Source organism: Megascapheus bottae, chromosome 1 (assembly GCF_031878675.1).
Source record: "Megascapheus bottae isolate mThoBot1 chromosome 1, mThoBot2.hap1, whole genome shotgun sequence".
NCBI classification, from domain to species: domain Eukaryota; kingdom Metazoa; phylum Chordata; class Mammalia; order Rodentia; family Geomyidae; genus Megascapheus; species Megascapheus bottae.
Genome location: NC_143509.1, coordinates 16,894,021 through 16,908,646, shown reverse-complemented (window position 1 = coordinate 16,908,646; position 14,626 = coordinate 16,894,021). Strand labels below are relative to the sequence as shown.

The 14,626-nt window shown below is 53.8% G+C and overlaps 1 protein-coding gene across 2 annotated transcripts; it reads left to right on the top strand.

Moving 5' to 3' along the window:
* Positions 1-4,182: 4,182 nt before the first annotated feature.
* Shox2 (SHOX homeobox 2) lies at positions 4,183-8,914 on the top strand. Of its 2 annotated transcripts, none has more exons than XM_090333639.1 (4): positions 4,183-4,391; positions 6,596-6,653; positions 6,909-6,997; positions 8,622-8,914. In XM_090333639.1, exons 1-4 carry the CDS (start codon positions 4,224-4,226, stop codon positions 8,877-8,879), a joined length of 573 nt encoding a protein of 190 aa, XP_090189765.1. In that variant the 5' UTR covers positions 4,183-4,223; the 3' UTR covers positions 8,880-8,914. The 2 variants fall into 2 exon arrangements, with proteins under 2 accessions (XP_090189765.1, XP_090189761.1); XM_090333635.1 differs by having other exon boundaries at positions 8,586-8,914.
* The last annotated feature ends 5,712 nt before the right edge of the window (positions 8,915-14,626 follow it).

Here is a 14,626-nt window from a genome sequence, read left to right as displayed (position 1 = left end):
GGGGTCCGGGGGCTGGGCGGCCGCGGGGCCCGGGCCGCGAGCAGAGAGGCGGCCGAGCCGTCCCGGGCCGGGCGGGAAGCGCGTCTTCCCGAGCGGCGGGTGGCCCCGCAGCCCCGGGCCCGGCGGAGCCGCGGGTCGGGGGCTCCTCGGAGAGGGTGCCGGGGTCCAGGAGCCCAGCAGCGGCGATCCGCCCGAGGAGGGGGCGGGAGAGGAGGTCGACTCCGGGCGCAGGACGCCGACGCCGGGTCGGGGCTGGCGGGGGCCGGCGAGCTCCGGGGCGGGGGCGGGGGCGGGGGCCCGGGCCACGGCGACGCGGACCCCGCCGGGACTCGCGCGCTCTGCTGGTCCCCGCGGCCCCGCCCCCCCCCAGGGCACCCGGCCCCTAGCGGTGCTTAACTAAGTCCTGACACCCGCGCAGGACCCACGCCTAATTAAATTAATTAGGGGTCCTCGTCAATCCCGGATTAATGGCCGAGAGCACCGGCGGCCCGGGCGGGCTATCTGGAAAACCGGCCTTGCCGACTGCCCCGCGCACGGGGCACGGGCCCTCCCTCTGTCTCTCTCTCTCTCTGTGTCTCTGTCTCTCTCTCATATATATATATATATATATATATATATATATATATATATATATATATATATACATATACACATATAATATCTCTCATCCCTCTCCCCCCACATCCCTCTGGCTCTCTCTAATCTCTCTCTTCTACACGCATATATACATTATCTGTCACCTCTCTCGTCATCCTCCCGCTCGCTCTAATCTCTCCCATCTCTCTCTAATCTCCCATCTCCATCCCATCTCTCATCTCTGCGCCCCCCCCTCCCTCCGCTTCCTCCCCCGCCCCCAGGTGCGGCGCGGCGGCCCCCCGGGGAAGGGCCGGGGCCCGGGTGCGGGCGGCGACTCGCGGGCCGGGCGGGAAGTATAAATAGTGCGGCTGCGGGGCGCGGCGCCGGCTCGGCCGGAACCCCGGGCCCCGGGACGCTCGCTCGGAGAGCTCCGGCAGGACCGCGCGCGGGCTGCCGTCCCCGGCCCCCGCCGCCCCCGGGCCCCGCCGCCCCCTGCCCCCACCGCCCCCGGGCCCCCGCCCTCCCCGGCCACCCTCCCCAGCCGCCCGCCGCGCCCCCGCCGGCCTCCCCCGCCCCCCCCCGCCGGCCTCCCCCCCCTCCTCCCCCTCCCCTCACTTCTCTTCCTCCTCTACTTCTCCCCTTTCTTCTTTCTCCTCTCCCCCCTCCCCTCCTCCCCCTGCCCCATTGATGTGCTGTTATTGGGGGGGCTGGAGCAGTAAAAAAAAGAAGAAGGAAAAAAGGAGCGGGGCTCAGCAGGGAGAGGTCGGGCGCGGGCCGGCGGGCGGCGATGGAAGAACTCACGGCGTTCGTCTCCAAGTCCTTCGACCAGAAAGTGAAGGAGAAGAAGGAGGCCATCACCTACCGGGAGGTGCTGGAGAGCGGGCCGCTGCGCGGGGGCCAGGGAGCCGGGCGGCTGCGCCGAGCCGGGCCGCGACGACCGCAGCAGCCCCCGTGCTCCGGGCGCCAGGCAGCGTTGGCGGCATTGGCGGAGGCGGCGCGGGCGGCGGAGGCGGCGCGGGCGGCGGCGGAGGGCGCTCCCCCGTCCGGGACCTGGACATGGGCGCCGCCGAGCGAAGCCGGGATCCGGGCAGCCCGCGGCTGACTGAGGGTAACGGCCGACCCCCCCAACCCCACCCCGCCACCGCACCTCAGCTCTGGGCCACGCTTCCCCACCCCACCCCGCACCCCAACTTCGGGCCGCGCTCCCCTTTCCCCCTTCCCCTGCATTTCCCGGGCGGGAGAGGACCAGGGCCGGGAGGAGAGGGCGGCCCGCGCAGGGCCCCGCCGGGGAGCGGGCTGGAGGCCTGGGGTGCGCACGCTCGCGGGCGGGCGGGGAGGGGGCGCGGGGCGCGACCGGTCCTCGCCGTCCCGCCGCGCCTGCATGCAGCCCGGCCCGTACGCCGCCTGGCCCGAGGACCGCGGGCGGACGGGGAAGTTCGTGGGGCGACCTGCTCGGCGGGAGGGGAAGCGGCTGGGGCTCGCCACGCGGGCCCGACGCCCCCGGGGTCGAGGCCCTGGCCGCCTCCGCGCCCGGGGTCGCCGCGTTCCGGCTCGGCGCGGGAGCTCTGTGGTCAGCCAGCCTCAGGGGGTCTCGGGGGACCGAAACTTCCCGCTCCGCCGACCTCAGATCCCAGGCTGCGCCGACTGTTCCCGGCTGCGGCGTTGGGGTTTCCATGTAGAGGACCGCTTTCCCACATTGACTTGGTGACGGCCTGGCGTGGGCCGGGGCGCGGCGCGAGGTGGCCGTACCTGAGGGTGGACCGTCCTCTCCCCCTTCCAGGGAGTTCCACAATAAAATTAATGAGGCGCGTGGTGCTGCCGCGGTGACGGGGGAAACTGCCATATTCTTCCAATTAAGAAAATATGTGGCATGCGTAGAATCCAGTATTTAAGCAAGCAATTAAGTTGTTTATAACACGGTCTGTTCCTGTTTAGACCATTAAGTGGAAATTTGGGGGTGAAGTCGAAATTATACGAAGTCTATTAATCAACTTCGACTTGGACTTCCTTTCCTGGGAAGCCCCCAAACTTTAGGGGACAGGCACTCGCGTGGATGACGAGCCGTAGACAAAGCCTTTCCACCCGGTTTGGCTGGCTCTGAGGGATGCGGTTCCGGGGTTAAATCCACTGGGGGATAAGAGGGGACATTTTCCCACTCAGTCGATCCCCAATGCCTGCCATCACGCGGTCCCCTTCCTTTCTACAGGAAGGACAGACAGATGCCCACAGGGTGAACGCTGCCACCTAGAAAAGCGGGCTTGCCTGTAAGATCACTCCGTCGAAAGGCGGTCTGGCCTTCGTTCTGGAAGCCAGAATTCGCAGGACCTTCTGTCTACAGCCGGGGAGTGATGGGGTCCCAGCTCAGGCCCCCACCCTGGCAGCCCCCCCCCCCCCGCCTCCCGTGCGACTGAGCAAAGCCTGGGCGGGCCCGTGGCCGCGGTTCCCGGGACCCGGGAGGGCCACACGCGGGGCAGGGCTCCTAGAAACGGTGCGTGACCCCCCATGTTGGCGGGGCGGAGCGGCGGAGCCTAGGCCGCCCTCCAACCCCGCTCCGAGGGCTGACGCCCCAGCCGAGCGCAGACGGGTGGAGGGCGCCGGGGTCTCTGCGTGGAGGCCTCCAGCCTCTATATGCGTGTGCGCGCGCGCGTGTGCGTGTTCCCTCCGCGGCGCCGCGTGCCCACACTCGCAGAGCTCCTGTTTTCAAAAGGGAAGGACGGGAAAGTAGCAGCGGATGTGTACTAGCAACCCCACCGCAGAAAATGCATATTTTATTAAACATCCGAGCGGCTGGATGCATGAAAGGGCTGTGAGCAACCAATAGAAACAGAGGATCGGGAGTGTTCTCCGTGAACCTGTTGATCTCTGTGGGTTTCAGCGTTCGGGTTCGAGTGTGCGTTTCCACGGGGGAGGGAGAGGGAGCGAGCAGGAGCGGCGGTGGGACTCGCCGCCCGCCCAGGGCTGCTCGCCTGCCCGCCTACCGCCTCCGGCCCGGCGCGGGCCGCGAGACCTCCAGGCCGCCAACATGGCGTGGGTGCCTGAGCTCGCACGACCTGGTGTGGTAGGGGGCGCGGGAGCCGTCCAGCGGCCAGTGGAACCCCCGGGGAGGTCGGGCCCCAGCTCCTGGCTGGCACCCGGCGCCCGCGGAGGCGGCGTCCCGCGCGGCGCGGCCCCGGGTTCTCCTCCCGCAGCGACACCTTCGCCGGCCCGATTGTTCTGAAATCGGAGCCCGGGGATCGCGGGCGGCTGGGGGCCGGCGGCGGCGGGAGCGGGGCCGCCCTCCGCCTGGCGCCCCGAGGACGGCGGGCGGGACAGGCCGGCGCGTGGCCTTGCCGCGCCCTTTCTCCGGGAGCACGCTCGGGGCGAGGCGGGCGCGGCGCCGGGCGTTCGCGCGGGTGTGTGGGAGCGCGTGGGAGCGGGGGCCGGGGGCGGGGAGGCGGCCGCCGGGACGCCCGGCTCCCCGAGGACGGGGGGTGGGGTTGGCCCTCCCTCCCCGCGGACACGTCCGGTAACGGGCTCGCTGTGCTGTGTTTTTGTCCTGTGTGCCGCGGTCGTCGGTGTGTGCGTGGGGCGGTGCACGTGCGTTCCGGCCCGCGGCGCCCTCTCCAGTGTCCCCTGATCTGAAGGAGCGCAAGGACGATGCGAAAGGGATGGAGGACGAAGGCCAAACCAAGATCAAGCAGAGGAGAAGTCGGACCAATTTCACCCTGGAGCAACTCAACGAGCTGGAGAGGCTTTTCGATGAGACCCACTACCCGGACGCCTTCATGCGCGAGGAGCTGAGCCAGCGGCTGGGGCTGTCGGAGGCCCGCGTGCAGGTATGCGGGCCGGGGCCGGGGCCGCCGCGCGCGGAGCCCAGCCGGGGAGGGGGAGCTTCACCAGGCTTTTGGTTTTCCGAAGCGAACCCTGGTCCTCCCGTGTCCGGACCCCCATCCCCACTGGTGCTCCCCGGAGAAGAAGGCGGCCGGGCTCGTCCCCAGAGTGCCCCTTTGCCCCGCGCCGCCGTCTTCGGTGTGGTTCAATTCTAACGGGCCTACTTGGTAAGCCTTAAAACAAAATCCCGCAGAAAACGTTTTCTCTCTGGATGCTCTAAAAAGTTGCCTGAGTATTCTCCTACTGGACCTAAGTTCGGTTGAGGGTCTGCCCCGGGATGTTAAGTTTGCCGAGCGGATGTGCCAATTACGTTTATAGATGTACAGACTATAAAGAAAATTAGCAACTGTTAAGTGCAGAAATTTACAGTCTGCTCGTGGCGGGTCGTCTCCAGCCTTCTTGGGAAACAGCGGGCGAATGAATGCATGGGGATTCTGCTTTGTTCCTTCCTTTGACCAAGGCAAGGACCCTGAGAGCAGAGAAAGTCAAAGGCCTGAAGCCTGGTCGCCAGCAAGTGCCCAGCCACATAAAATTAGGATGGCAGAATATTTTTCTTTATTTGTCGTTAAGGAGAATTGTAATAGCAAAAGTGAGTCTAAGGGGCCTTTAAGAGAGAAAATGACCTACATCCATACATATGATTCCAGCTCTATGCGAACAAATTTAAACGTTTTAGATTGTATTTCCGCTGAAATAATAAAATAGGAGAAAATGATGGTCATTATTTGTTTGAACACATGGAGCAGTTTTAGGCTAGAATGCCTGCAGCTGTTCTAAAGTATGGCTGTAACAGATACTCCCTGGGTCTCTGGGCGCCGAGAAGGCCATCTGTAGTGAGCTAGGCGCAATTCTTTGGGGGGATCCCCTGCATCTTGTAATAGGATCAGGAAGAAAGGGGACTAGTAAGGTTGAAGGAGGAAAATAATAATAGGCGGCCTTGGTGAGCACCATGTCAGACTCCTCTTGAAAGCCTTTCCTGCCTCTGCTGTGGGCTTTGACGTCTCTGGAGGCTACCAAGCCCCTTAACACCATGGTGATTTGTTCTGGCCTGAGTAATAGTATCTCAATTCCAATTCTTTGGTGGGGGGGGGGAGATAAAGAGTCAAGAAGCCTCAGGCCATGGGAGTGACACACAGTGTCATCCAGACACAAAACCCACCCCTTTATTATATTAAATAGCAAGGGAAAATTTGAAGACCTGTATTCATATAACACTCGCTTTCAAAGACATACCAGGAAAAGCTCTGAAATGATATTTTCCTTTCATGGTTTTTTTTAAAGACGTTAATTTGGGAAATAATATGCTGTATTGTTGGAACTGAAGTATAAAAGTAAGCTTTATTGGAATCTTTAAAAATGATCTGTGATACTGCCTTTCTAAAAGTTGGAAATTATTTAAGAAGACCTGTTTTAGCATTCAGGAGTTTCTAGAGTCAAGCTTCATCCACTCCCCACTTTAGGGAAGTGCTCTTCTTTTTTTCTTATTTAAGAATGTTGTTGGTGATCTTTATTATTTAAGTTTCAGAGCACCCCCCCCCCAAAAAAAATCTTCCCTCCTGTCCTAACTGCAGGCAGTGTCTTTTCCTTCCCATGAAGGCAAATCAGATTATCATGATAATGACACAATTATTCTGCTGCTGGGTTACACTCTGCTGCACAGAAGAACACAGGAATCCTAAACTTCTTTGTTGTGAGGCTGTTATGACACTAATTACCTCTTCCTCCTTACAGCCTAAGCCCCCCACACCAAGTATTTGCTTTAGTGTTTGGTTTTTCTTTGAGATAAAGCTAATTAATATTACAGGCTACTACTGAGCCCTATTCTTTTTAGGTCTTAAGTGGGCAAACATTTAAATCCATTATCCTGTTGGTGTCAGGTACCTGGGAGCATCTGGGGCCTTGGAGACCCTAATGTGGAAGGATGAAACCAGGAGTACAAGTCATTTATCAAGAAACAGTTCATATTTCAGTAGTCGATGAAATCCTCTTATTTCTGAACCTCATTTGCATTTTCAATTTTGGAAATCGGAACTGCTTTAATCCATAAGTTGTGTGTTTTATTTTGAAGGCCATGCTAATACTGTAGTAACTTGAAATATTTTGGAGGTAGTAACATTTAGTTTTTTTTTTCTTCTACTCCAATTTGTAGGTTTGGTTCCAAAACCGAAGAGCTAAATGTAGAAAACAAGAAAATCAACTCCATAAAGGTATGCTTTTTATAAACTATGAAACACTTGCTATGCGAAGTAAAAAGAAAGGCGGGGAGGGGCAATCATATTCCTTGAGTTAAGAAACTCTTCTAAAAGACAGCTGACAAAAGTTCTAAAGTTTAAAATAAATTTACTTTAATGCTGGAAGCCATTGTGAAAAGGAACAGTATGATCCTTTAGAATCTGGAAAACAATGAAGAAATATTCCCCTCACATAATTATTTTGCTCCCCTATTATTTTTTTTTAAACAGGTGTTCTGATAGGGGCCGCCAGCCAGTTTGAAGCATGTAGAGTCGCACCCTATGTCAACGTCGGTGCCTTAAGGATGCCCTTTCAGCAGGCAAGTACAGCCTAGTATCAAAGCTTTTCTAAATGTAAAAGAAAAAAAATCTTCGATTCTTGCGTGGACTGTTGAGCCCCGATGTCTATGCAGTAGGAGAATGGATTTCAAGATGATATAGTGGACCGCCCTCCCCCCCCTTTAAAACCTATACAATATGATGGTCTTGAATGCCCAGCCCTTCCTGTGTTCAAGAGAATTCCCAAAGGGGCCTGAGCGCAGCAACTGGTCTTTTTAAAAATGCAGTAAAGATTGCACTGGAGGAGAGAAGGGAAAAGCCTTTTGATTATGATTTTGTCAAATCCAATGCAAGGGTTAGTCCTAAAGTATTTCTAAGGCAACCCTCAATATTTTTTGAGGTATTTTCTATCTTCTAGTCACCTTAAGTGTCTCTGGTGGGAGAAAAATAAATATGAGTATTCCCAACTCAGATTTGTTTTTTAAAAGCTATCTCAGCAAACAAAGCTTTGTTTCTGATGGAAAGGAAAGCCTTGATTTTCCTAGGGCCACCCTACCCCAGCAACCCTTTCTTAGTGGTGGAGAAAAAAAACCTTGAAGACTACATTTTAAAATGACAGCCTGTAGGCATGATTTAATCCTGGGAAATCCCGGAGCTCTGAACTCCCCACTCTCTGATCCTGAGGGTGAAATCCTTTCCCAGCCAGTACTGACCCTCCCCTTCCTTAGCCAAGACCCCTGCCTTCTTCACAAGGTTGTGCCCTGGTGAGTTAGGTTGTTCTGGCCAGCACCCTGGACTGGAAAGACTCATGTGCATAGCCCCTGCTCTCACAGATCCTGTTAGAGAGAGTTTAGCTTTCTTGGCACCACAGTTCTCTGGCATTCTCTAGTGGAGTTTTGAAATAGGAGAGAAAAATGGAGAAAGAGAAGTGCAGAACTTAAAAAAGAGAGTCCTGCTTGGAAAGCCAGGGTCCTCTAACCAGTCAAATCAGGATTACCTGATTCTGGATGTCAGGCACCAGATGAAACCTTCTGATTCAGAATAGGCATTTTAACAAGATGCCCAGTTATTACCCCCCTCCACCCAGCCCCTTTTGCTTCTATGGGAGTTTGAACTCTGGGCCTCTTGCTTGTTCAGCTTGCTTGCTGATTGCTGGGCTGGAAATGTTCCTCTTGAGCAGGCTCCTCATCCATGGACCCCTCGATTATCGTGTGACAGTCACAGTTAGGAGTCCAGAACCCCAGATGTACCCATATGGAGATCCCCTAACTTCCTTAAGTGAGGGGGAGTTTTGTAGTTTGCTTAGGTCTGGGACAAGGCATGTATGGTAAAACCAGACAGGTCACTTCTGGCTTTTCCAGGACACCATAGTTTTTTTTTGAGGTTGATGGTGTTTCAGTACCACAGCTAAGTCTCCCACTTAGACCCCCGGGGATGGGGGTGGCCTGACGTGGCGGGGAGAGGGGGGAAGGAAGTTGGCCCTAGAGTACCTGAGTGATGCCCCCAGATTCAGCGTGGGGACCAGGAGAAAGTCACTGTGGGAAGAAGCTTAGCCCTCGCCCCCTCCCCCATCACCGCCGCCTAGCTGGACGCCGTTAATGCTCTGTTTCTATTCTGTTGTCACCCTAGGATAGTCATTGCAACGTGACGCCCTTGTCCTTTCAGGTTCAGGCACAGCTGCAGCTGGACAGCGCCGTAGCGCACGCGCACCACCACCTGCACCCGCACCTGGCCGCGCACGCGCCCTACATGATGTTCCCAGCGCCGCCCTTCGGACTGCCGCTGGCCACGCTGGCCGCCGACTCAGCATCCGCCGCCTCCGTGGTGGCCGCCGCCGCCGCCGCCAAGACCACCAGCAAGAACTCCAGCATCGCCGATCTCAGACTAAAAGCCAAAAAGCACGCGGCCGCCCTGGGTCTGTGACGCCGCCGCGCGCCCGGAGCCGGCCGCGCCCTGGGCCGCCCTGCACCCCCGCACGCCCCGCGGCTTGGCCTCACCCCTCCAACCCTGGAGCCGCCCCGGCCCGCCGATGCCCCCACCCCGCACCTCTCCGCTCCCCGCAGCCCCGGGGCTCCCCGCCTCCCGCCCGCCCGCAAGACTGGACGCCCTGCAGTGGCCGAGGCGCGGAAGTGGAGACATCTTGACCGTGGAGGAACTAGAGAGGGAAAGGGAAAGATCGAGTTTCCCATTGCTGTTAGGCATAAGCTGAACTAGAGAGAACGACGAAGTAAAGCAACAGAAAAGCCCGGGAAAATAACCTGGATGAATCTGGAGAGGCGGGGGTTAGGGGGAGGGTTCTCCAACTGAAGTGTATGGGGCCGGGGCGGGGGTGTTTTTTAAATGGGCTAAGAAGGCAAAACGGAAGGAAGAGCTAGACTTATTTAAAGAATTAAGATTTGAATAAAATGAGTGCGCAGCTGGGAAGTTCACAGGTTTTGAAACTGACCTTTTTCTGCGAAGTTCACTTTAATACGAGACATTTGATAAGAGAGGCGGGCCTCCTTTTACGTTGCATCTGATGCTTTGCGTTTAAACCCATCGTGTATGGAAGAGAGGGACATCAGTATGAAAACAAGGAGGGGAACATGTTAATACAAAAAAAAATAGATGCCACAGACAATAATTCCTCCGAGAAATGCCGGCAGAACTGTCGGGACTGCTGACAGCACATTCTGGTTTGCATGCTACTCGTATTCCACGGATGGTGTCTACCCTTCCCCTTACCCCCAAGCCCCACTCCAGGTCCTCCTTGCAGTGCCGAATGCAACTGGAAATCCATCTGTCCCTACACATATATTCGCCCCATGTTTGGTCGTGGGGTTGCAAAGAAAAAAAGTCAGAAGGGGGACACATGACACTTTAATTCTCCCAAGAAGATAGAGGGGGACAGAAAAAGTGGGAAAAGGAAAAACGGAAAAGAAGACCAAAAGGATGATGCTGGTCTCTGACCTAGCGGCGCCGCACCAAGGCCCAACCAGTGTTTCCTCACCCCTCTCCCCGCCTTCCTCTGGCGTTTCTGGAAGTCCTGCCCCACGGACAGCGCTCTCTGCCACCACTCCATCCCCTCAGACTCACCTTCAACAACGCCCAGCTAGGTACAGGCGCTAGGTTTGTGTAAAATATGTGGATACACACAAAGTTTATTTTGGCTATAATGTGTGAATCGATGGTTGACTTTCAACACTTGCATTGTATCTCACAAAGGTGTATCTATTCAAGTAATCTTTTTGTGTTGTTTGTTTCAATTCATGTAGCTATTTAAACGGGGAACGACTTGGACTGAAGAAGCTGTATCCCAATTCTCAGCAAAGCCTCCTCAAGGGTTGTTTTATTTTTTTTCCTTTCTTTTAATTTACAAGAAAGAAGAAAAGCTCCTCTCACTGAACTTTGGTATATGCGGTTGAGCTTTGTAACTATTTGTTCTCCATGAAAACAAAATTATTTATATTTTGCCATATTTTTTCTAGCGTATTAAGTTATTTTAAACAAACGAAGACGCTGTTATTTCATGACGTGTTATCAGTACAAAATGTTTCTGCTTCACTTCTGTTAAACCTTTTAAATAAGTGCCAAGCTTATTAATCGAAGACACTTTGCGATCAACTGAATGAAAATAGTATTGTTTCATTTGATGGGGTTTGCGTCATCTTTGTTCCTGTTGCAATTAAAATATCCGGGATAGCCCTTCTTTTTTTTTTTTTTTTTTCCTTTTTGATGGCTGTGTATCGCTCTCGAATGTTCAAAGGTAGGGAGCGCTGGCCTCCGGCCTGCCAGCGCGGCCCCTTCCACTCCAGGCTTGGCACCTAGCTCAGAAACCAACCGGGTTCTGCTGAGTGCCTGGAGGAACAGTTACCAGTCCACCAGTCTGGACGGCAGGAAGAGAAACCCCTTCCCCACGACCTTCTCTGCGCCTCCCCTTTTGCCCAGCAGGGGAGGAAGGAGGGAGGCTCCCCCAGCCCTCGGCCCAGGTCGCCCGCCCTCCTCTCCCGAGTGGGGCGGGCGGAGAGCCGGGGTGGCCAGGGCGTGGGAGGGCGAGCCCCGCCGGCCGCCGCGGGGTCTGCTCGGGGGTAGCCCAGCGCTCGGGGTCCTCAGATGCCCACTCCTCGCTCCCCACCGTCCCTGGCGCCCCCGAGGATGTGAAGCCGCGGACCCAGGGCGGCTAGGCCGTTCTCTCTGCAGAGGTCGGAGGTCCCCAAGGCGGGAGGTGGCGGAGCAGGCGGAGACCCGCGGCCCCCACGCCCGGCCTGAGCTCCTGGCCCCGAGCTCCTGGGGGAGGCCGAGCCGCCTGCGGGCGCGGCGGGCGCTGCGGGCCCAGCTCCCGCGGGAACCCCGCGCAGCAGGACCGGGCCTGGCTGCGGCCGGGCCTGGCTGCTTTCCTGCGGGGACGAAGGCCTGGGGGCATCGGCCTTGGGGCGCCCGCGGTGGCCTCCGCTAGCCGCGCCTGGGCGTCGGAACCCTCCAGCGCCCGCCCGCAATGCGATTCTCACTCTTGCTGACCCTCGACGGGGCTCAGCGGCCTAGAAGTCTGGGGAGGTGAGAAACACAAGCGGGGTCCCCGCCGACCAGGAGCGGCCGCGGGCTCGGGCCACGAGGGCGCAGGGCTCCAGGCCCAGTCCTGGGTGCAAGCCGCACCCTTCCTCTCCGGGAAGCCCCCGGGGCCTCTGGGCCCCCCGGGCTGCGCGCAAGTTCCTAGGCTGGGCTGGGCTCAGAATTCCTGGGCTCCAGGGGGTGGGTAGGAGCCGGAGCAGGCCCCCCCCCAGGCCCATCCCCTTTTAAAGAAAGGATCCCCAGCCGTCCCCAGAGGGCCTAACGTATGCCATTCGGGTCAAACTCAACGGATAATTTTGGTAAAGGACTCTCACCTTCAGCTCTAATTTTTCCGGGCGTGTGAACCCTTCCCAGCTACAAACCCCGCTGCTGCAGGGGTTATAAAAAGAGATAATTGAAGTCAGTAGTAGTGCGAGCTGCCCGATTATCCAGCAGTACCAGTAAGAATGGGCCCTGATTGGAACTGAACCGCTGTACATCCATGTCGAGTTCCACCGCTCCAGGCTTCCAACTTTTTAGTTCCTCAGATGGTCATACTTTAGCATAATGTAATGTTCAAATTTCAGCACTATTTTGATTTCTGAAAATTGCCTTTTGGGCTTCTTCAACAACCTGGGATCCTGTTGGGCTGCTTCTTCCCCCCCCTCCTCCTCCTCCTTCTTCTTCACAAATCAGTTTACATCATAAGTTGCAAACATTTGTAATAAGATCTCAAGATTGTTTATTTTGCATAACCTCAAGCACTTGACTATGTGAAACACCAGTACAGAAAGTCTGTGAAATCAGTTTAATGTGTGTCAGGGAATTAAAGGCTAAGTCCTTTTCATGGCATAAACAAAAGCATTTAAGACTGTTTTGATTGTCAGTCTCCCAGTTTTTAAAACAGTCTTGCAATTGACTATTAATTTTGGACTCATTATGTGCAAAAATAATTACTGAAGTTATATCCTGCTTTAATTAAATGTTTCTGGGCAGAAGAAAATGGCATTCTATACAGGGAAGTGAGTGAATGTTTTTTAACCTATTATTGCAGTTCAAACATAAATAAAAGCCTGAAAATTCCAATGGGGAGAAAAAAAGCCTGAAATGGTTTCTTAATGTGCCATTAGAACCGTTAGTCAAGATGCATTAATGCAACATCACAAACCCAGAAATAATAAATATGTCACTCTAACGAGAGCGTTAACTTATGGATAATTAATTCAACATAGTTCTTATGTTTCACATGGAATGTCTTATTTTTGACCTGTCTGACTACTGTGATGCTTGTTTTCTCAAAACCTAATTTATATAGGCTTGGAATATACATAATTCATAACTCCTGTTGATATATGTATACACACCCCGAATTTTAAATCTTTACACTTATGGTTGGATGTTTACTAGCATGTTTGCAAGGCAACTGAAATAAAAACATGAAAACATGAAAAAGTGTCAAACATTGTATTGAAAGCACAATACTTTGTGCCCTTGCACAAAGTTGAAACCCCAAAACATTAAAAATGATTAGATAATTTTCAAACTCAGGTACTGAGTGAGCACTGAACATTTCAGACAGGGAGGGAACATTGCTTTATAAGAAAATATGGAAATCTCCAAGAAAGACTTACAGAGGTGAGCTTATAACACTTTGGATGCCTCAGCAATTCCTTCATTTCTTTAATTCATGAAATGACAACTACAAAATTCCTCAGGTCTTGGGGTTTTGTGCATCAGTCAAAGTAACAGTTGCATATGCCGTCAATAAAGGAAAATTTAGTGTAGTACTTACATGTACTTCTATTGACATGAGAAAAGCGTTTCAAATATCATATCATCAGATAAATCACACAGGGAGAAGTAAGCATATTTTCTTTTCTTTTTTTCCTGGATCAAGAAACTGACCACATGTCCTGGTTGTAGATTCTTCATCAAACATGCACTGTGGAACACCACAACCAGGATTGGACCTGGCCACTGACTACCACTGTGCTTTTGGATGAGTTTATCTTCCCGAGTCTGTTTTCTTATTGGTAAATGATGGTACAAATAGTATCTGCCTTACGAAGTCACCAGGAGAACAAAATGCATTCCTGTGTATAAAGTCCTTACAACAATACCTTGCACATGCATTCTAAACACAAAGAACAGTTTTCTGTAAGGAGCCAGATAAGCTTTGATCTTTGTAATGAAAACCTTAGGGAAAAAAATAAGGTATTACAAGACTTTACTCTTTTTTTTTTTTTTGCAAGACTTTACTTTTGTGAGCAGCACCTGTTTAGTGATCCTAGCTAATTATGTAGTGACAAATGTCACCAAGTAGTCAGGAGACTTATCTTCAAGAGCAATGTCCAGACTGTACCTCACTGTATACCTGGAAGGTAGTATTGTTACTGCAGTGTGGACAGCTGACCAATTGTGCTCTGGGACATAGCCCTTGTCCTCAAGGGGCTTATGTCCAGGGGAAACAGTTCACCCATCCACATGGTAGTGCCAGGCAGGCCAAGATGAATGTGCTTGTTACAAGGCCTAGAGACCCTCGTTGTACAACGGAATGGCTGGACAACACATGTTCATTCAGTGCCCCATTTGGGGAAAGTGAACCTTCCTCAGAAATGAGTCCCCGAATAAAGGAATGGCGGAGCGACACCCAGAGGTTAAGAAGCACACTCCGTTAGAAGTAAATGTCTACCATATGTGGCTGTGGTTTGTTCTCTGGAGGCCCATCTGCCTTGCCTGGGCAGCCCACGTTTACAGAGCATTAGCAGCTAAATGCCAAAAAGATGCGAAGGCTGCCAAAGGAGGATCTTTAAAAGCAGTTTGAAAACAGGGATATCACCAAGGAAGGGGCCATTCCATGAGGACTGTAAGTTTCCGTAGAGTCAGCCACGGGGTCCCGATTACAGATTAAATTCAGGAGAACTTCTTTTCAAATCGACATGTAATTAGCATTCATATCACCCCATTTCATAACACTTATGAAGTGCTCAAAGAACTTTTTATCCATCTTTATTAGGTTTGTTGTCATGATATAGAGCTAACAGGAAGAGACAAATACTCTTCCATTCAAATATCAACTATACCTAGTAGATGTGAAGTGTTAAGCAATTTCTTTTCTTTTTCTTCTTTTTTTTTAAAAAAAA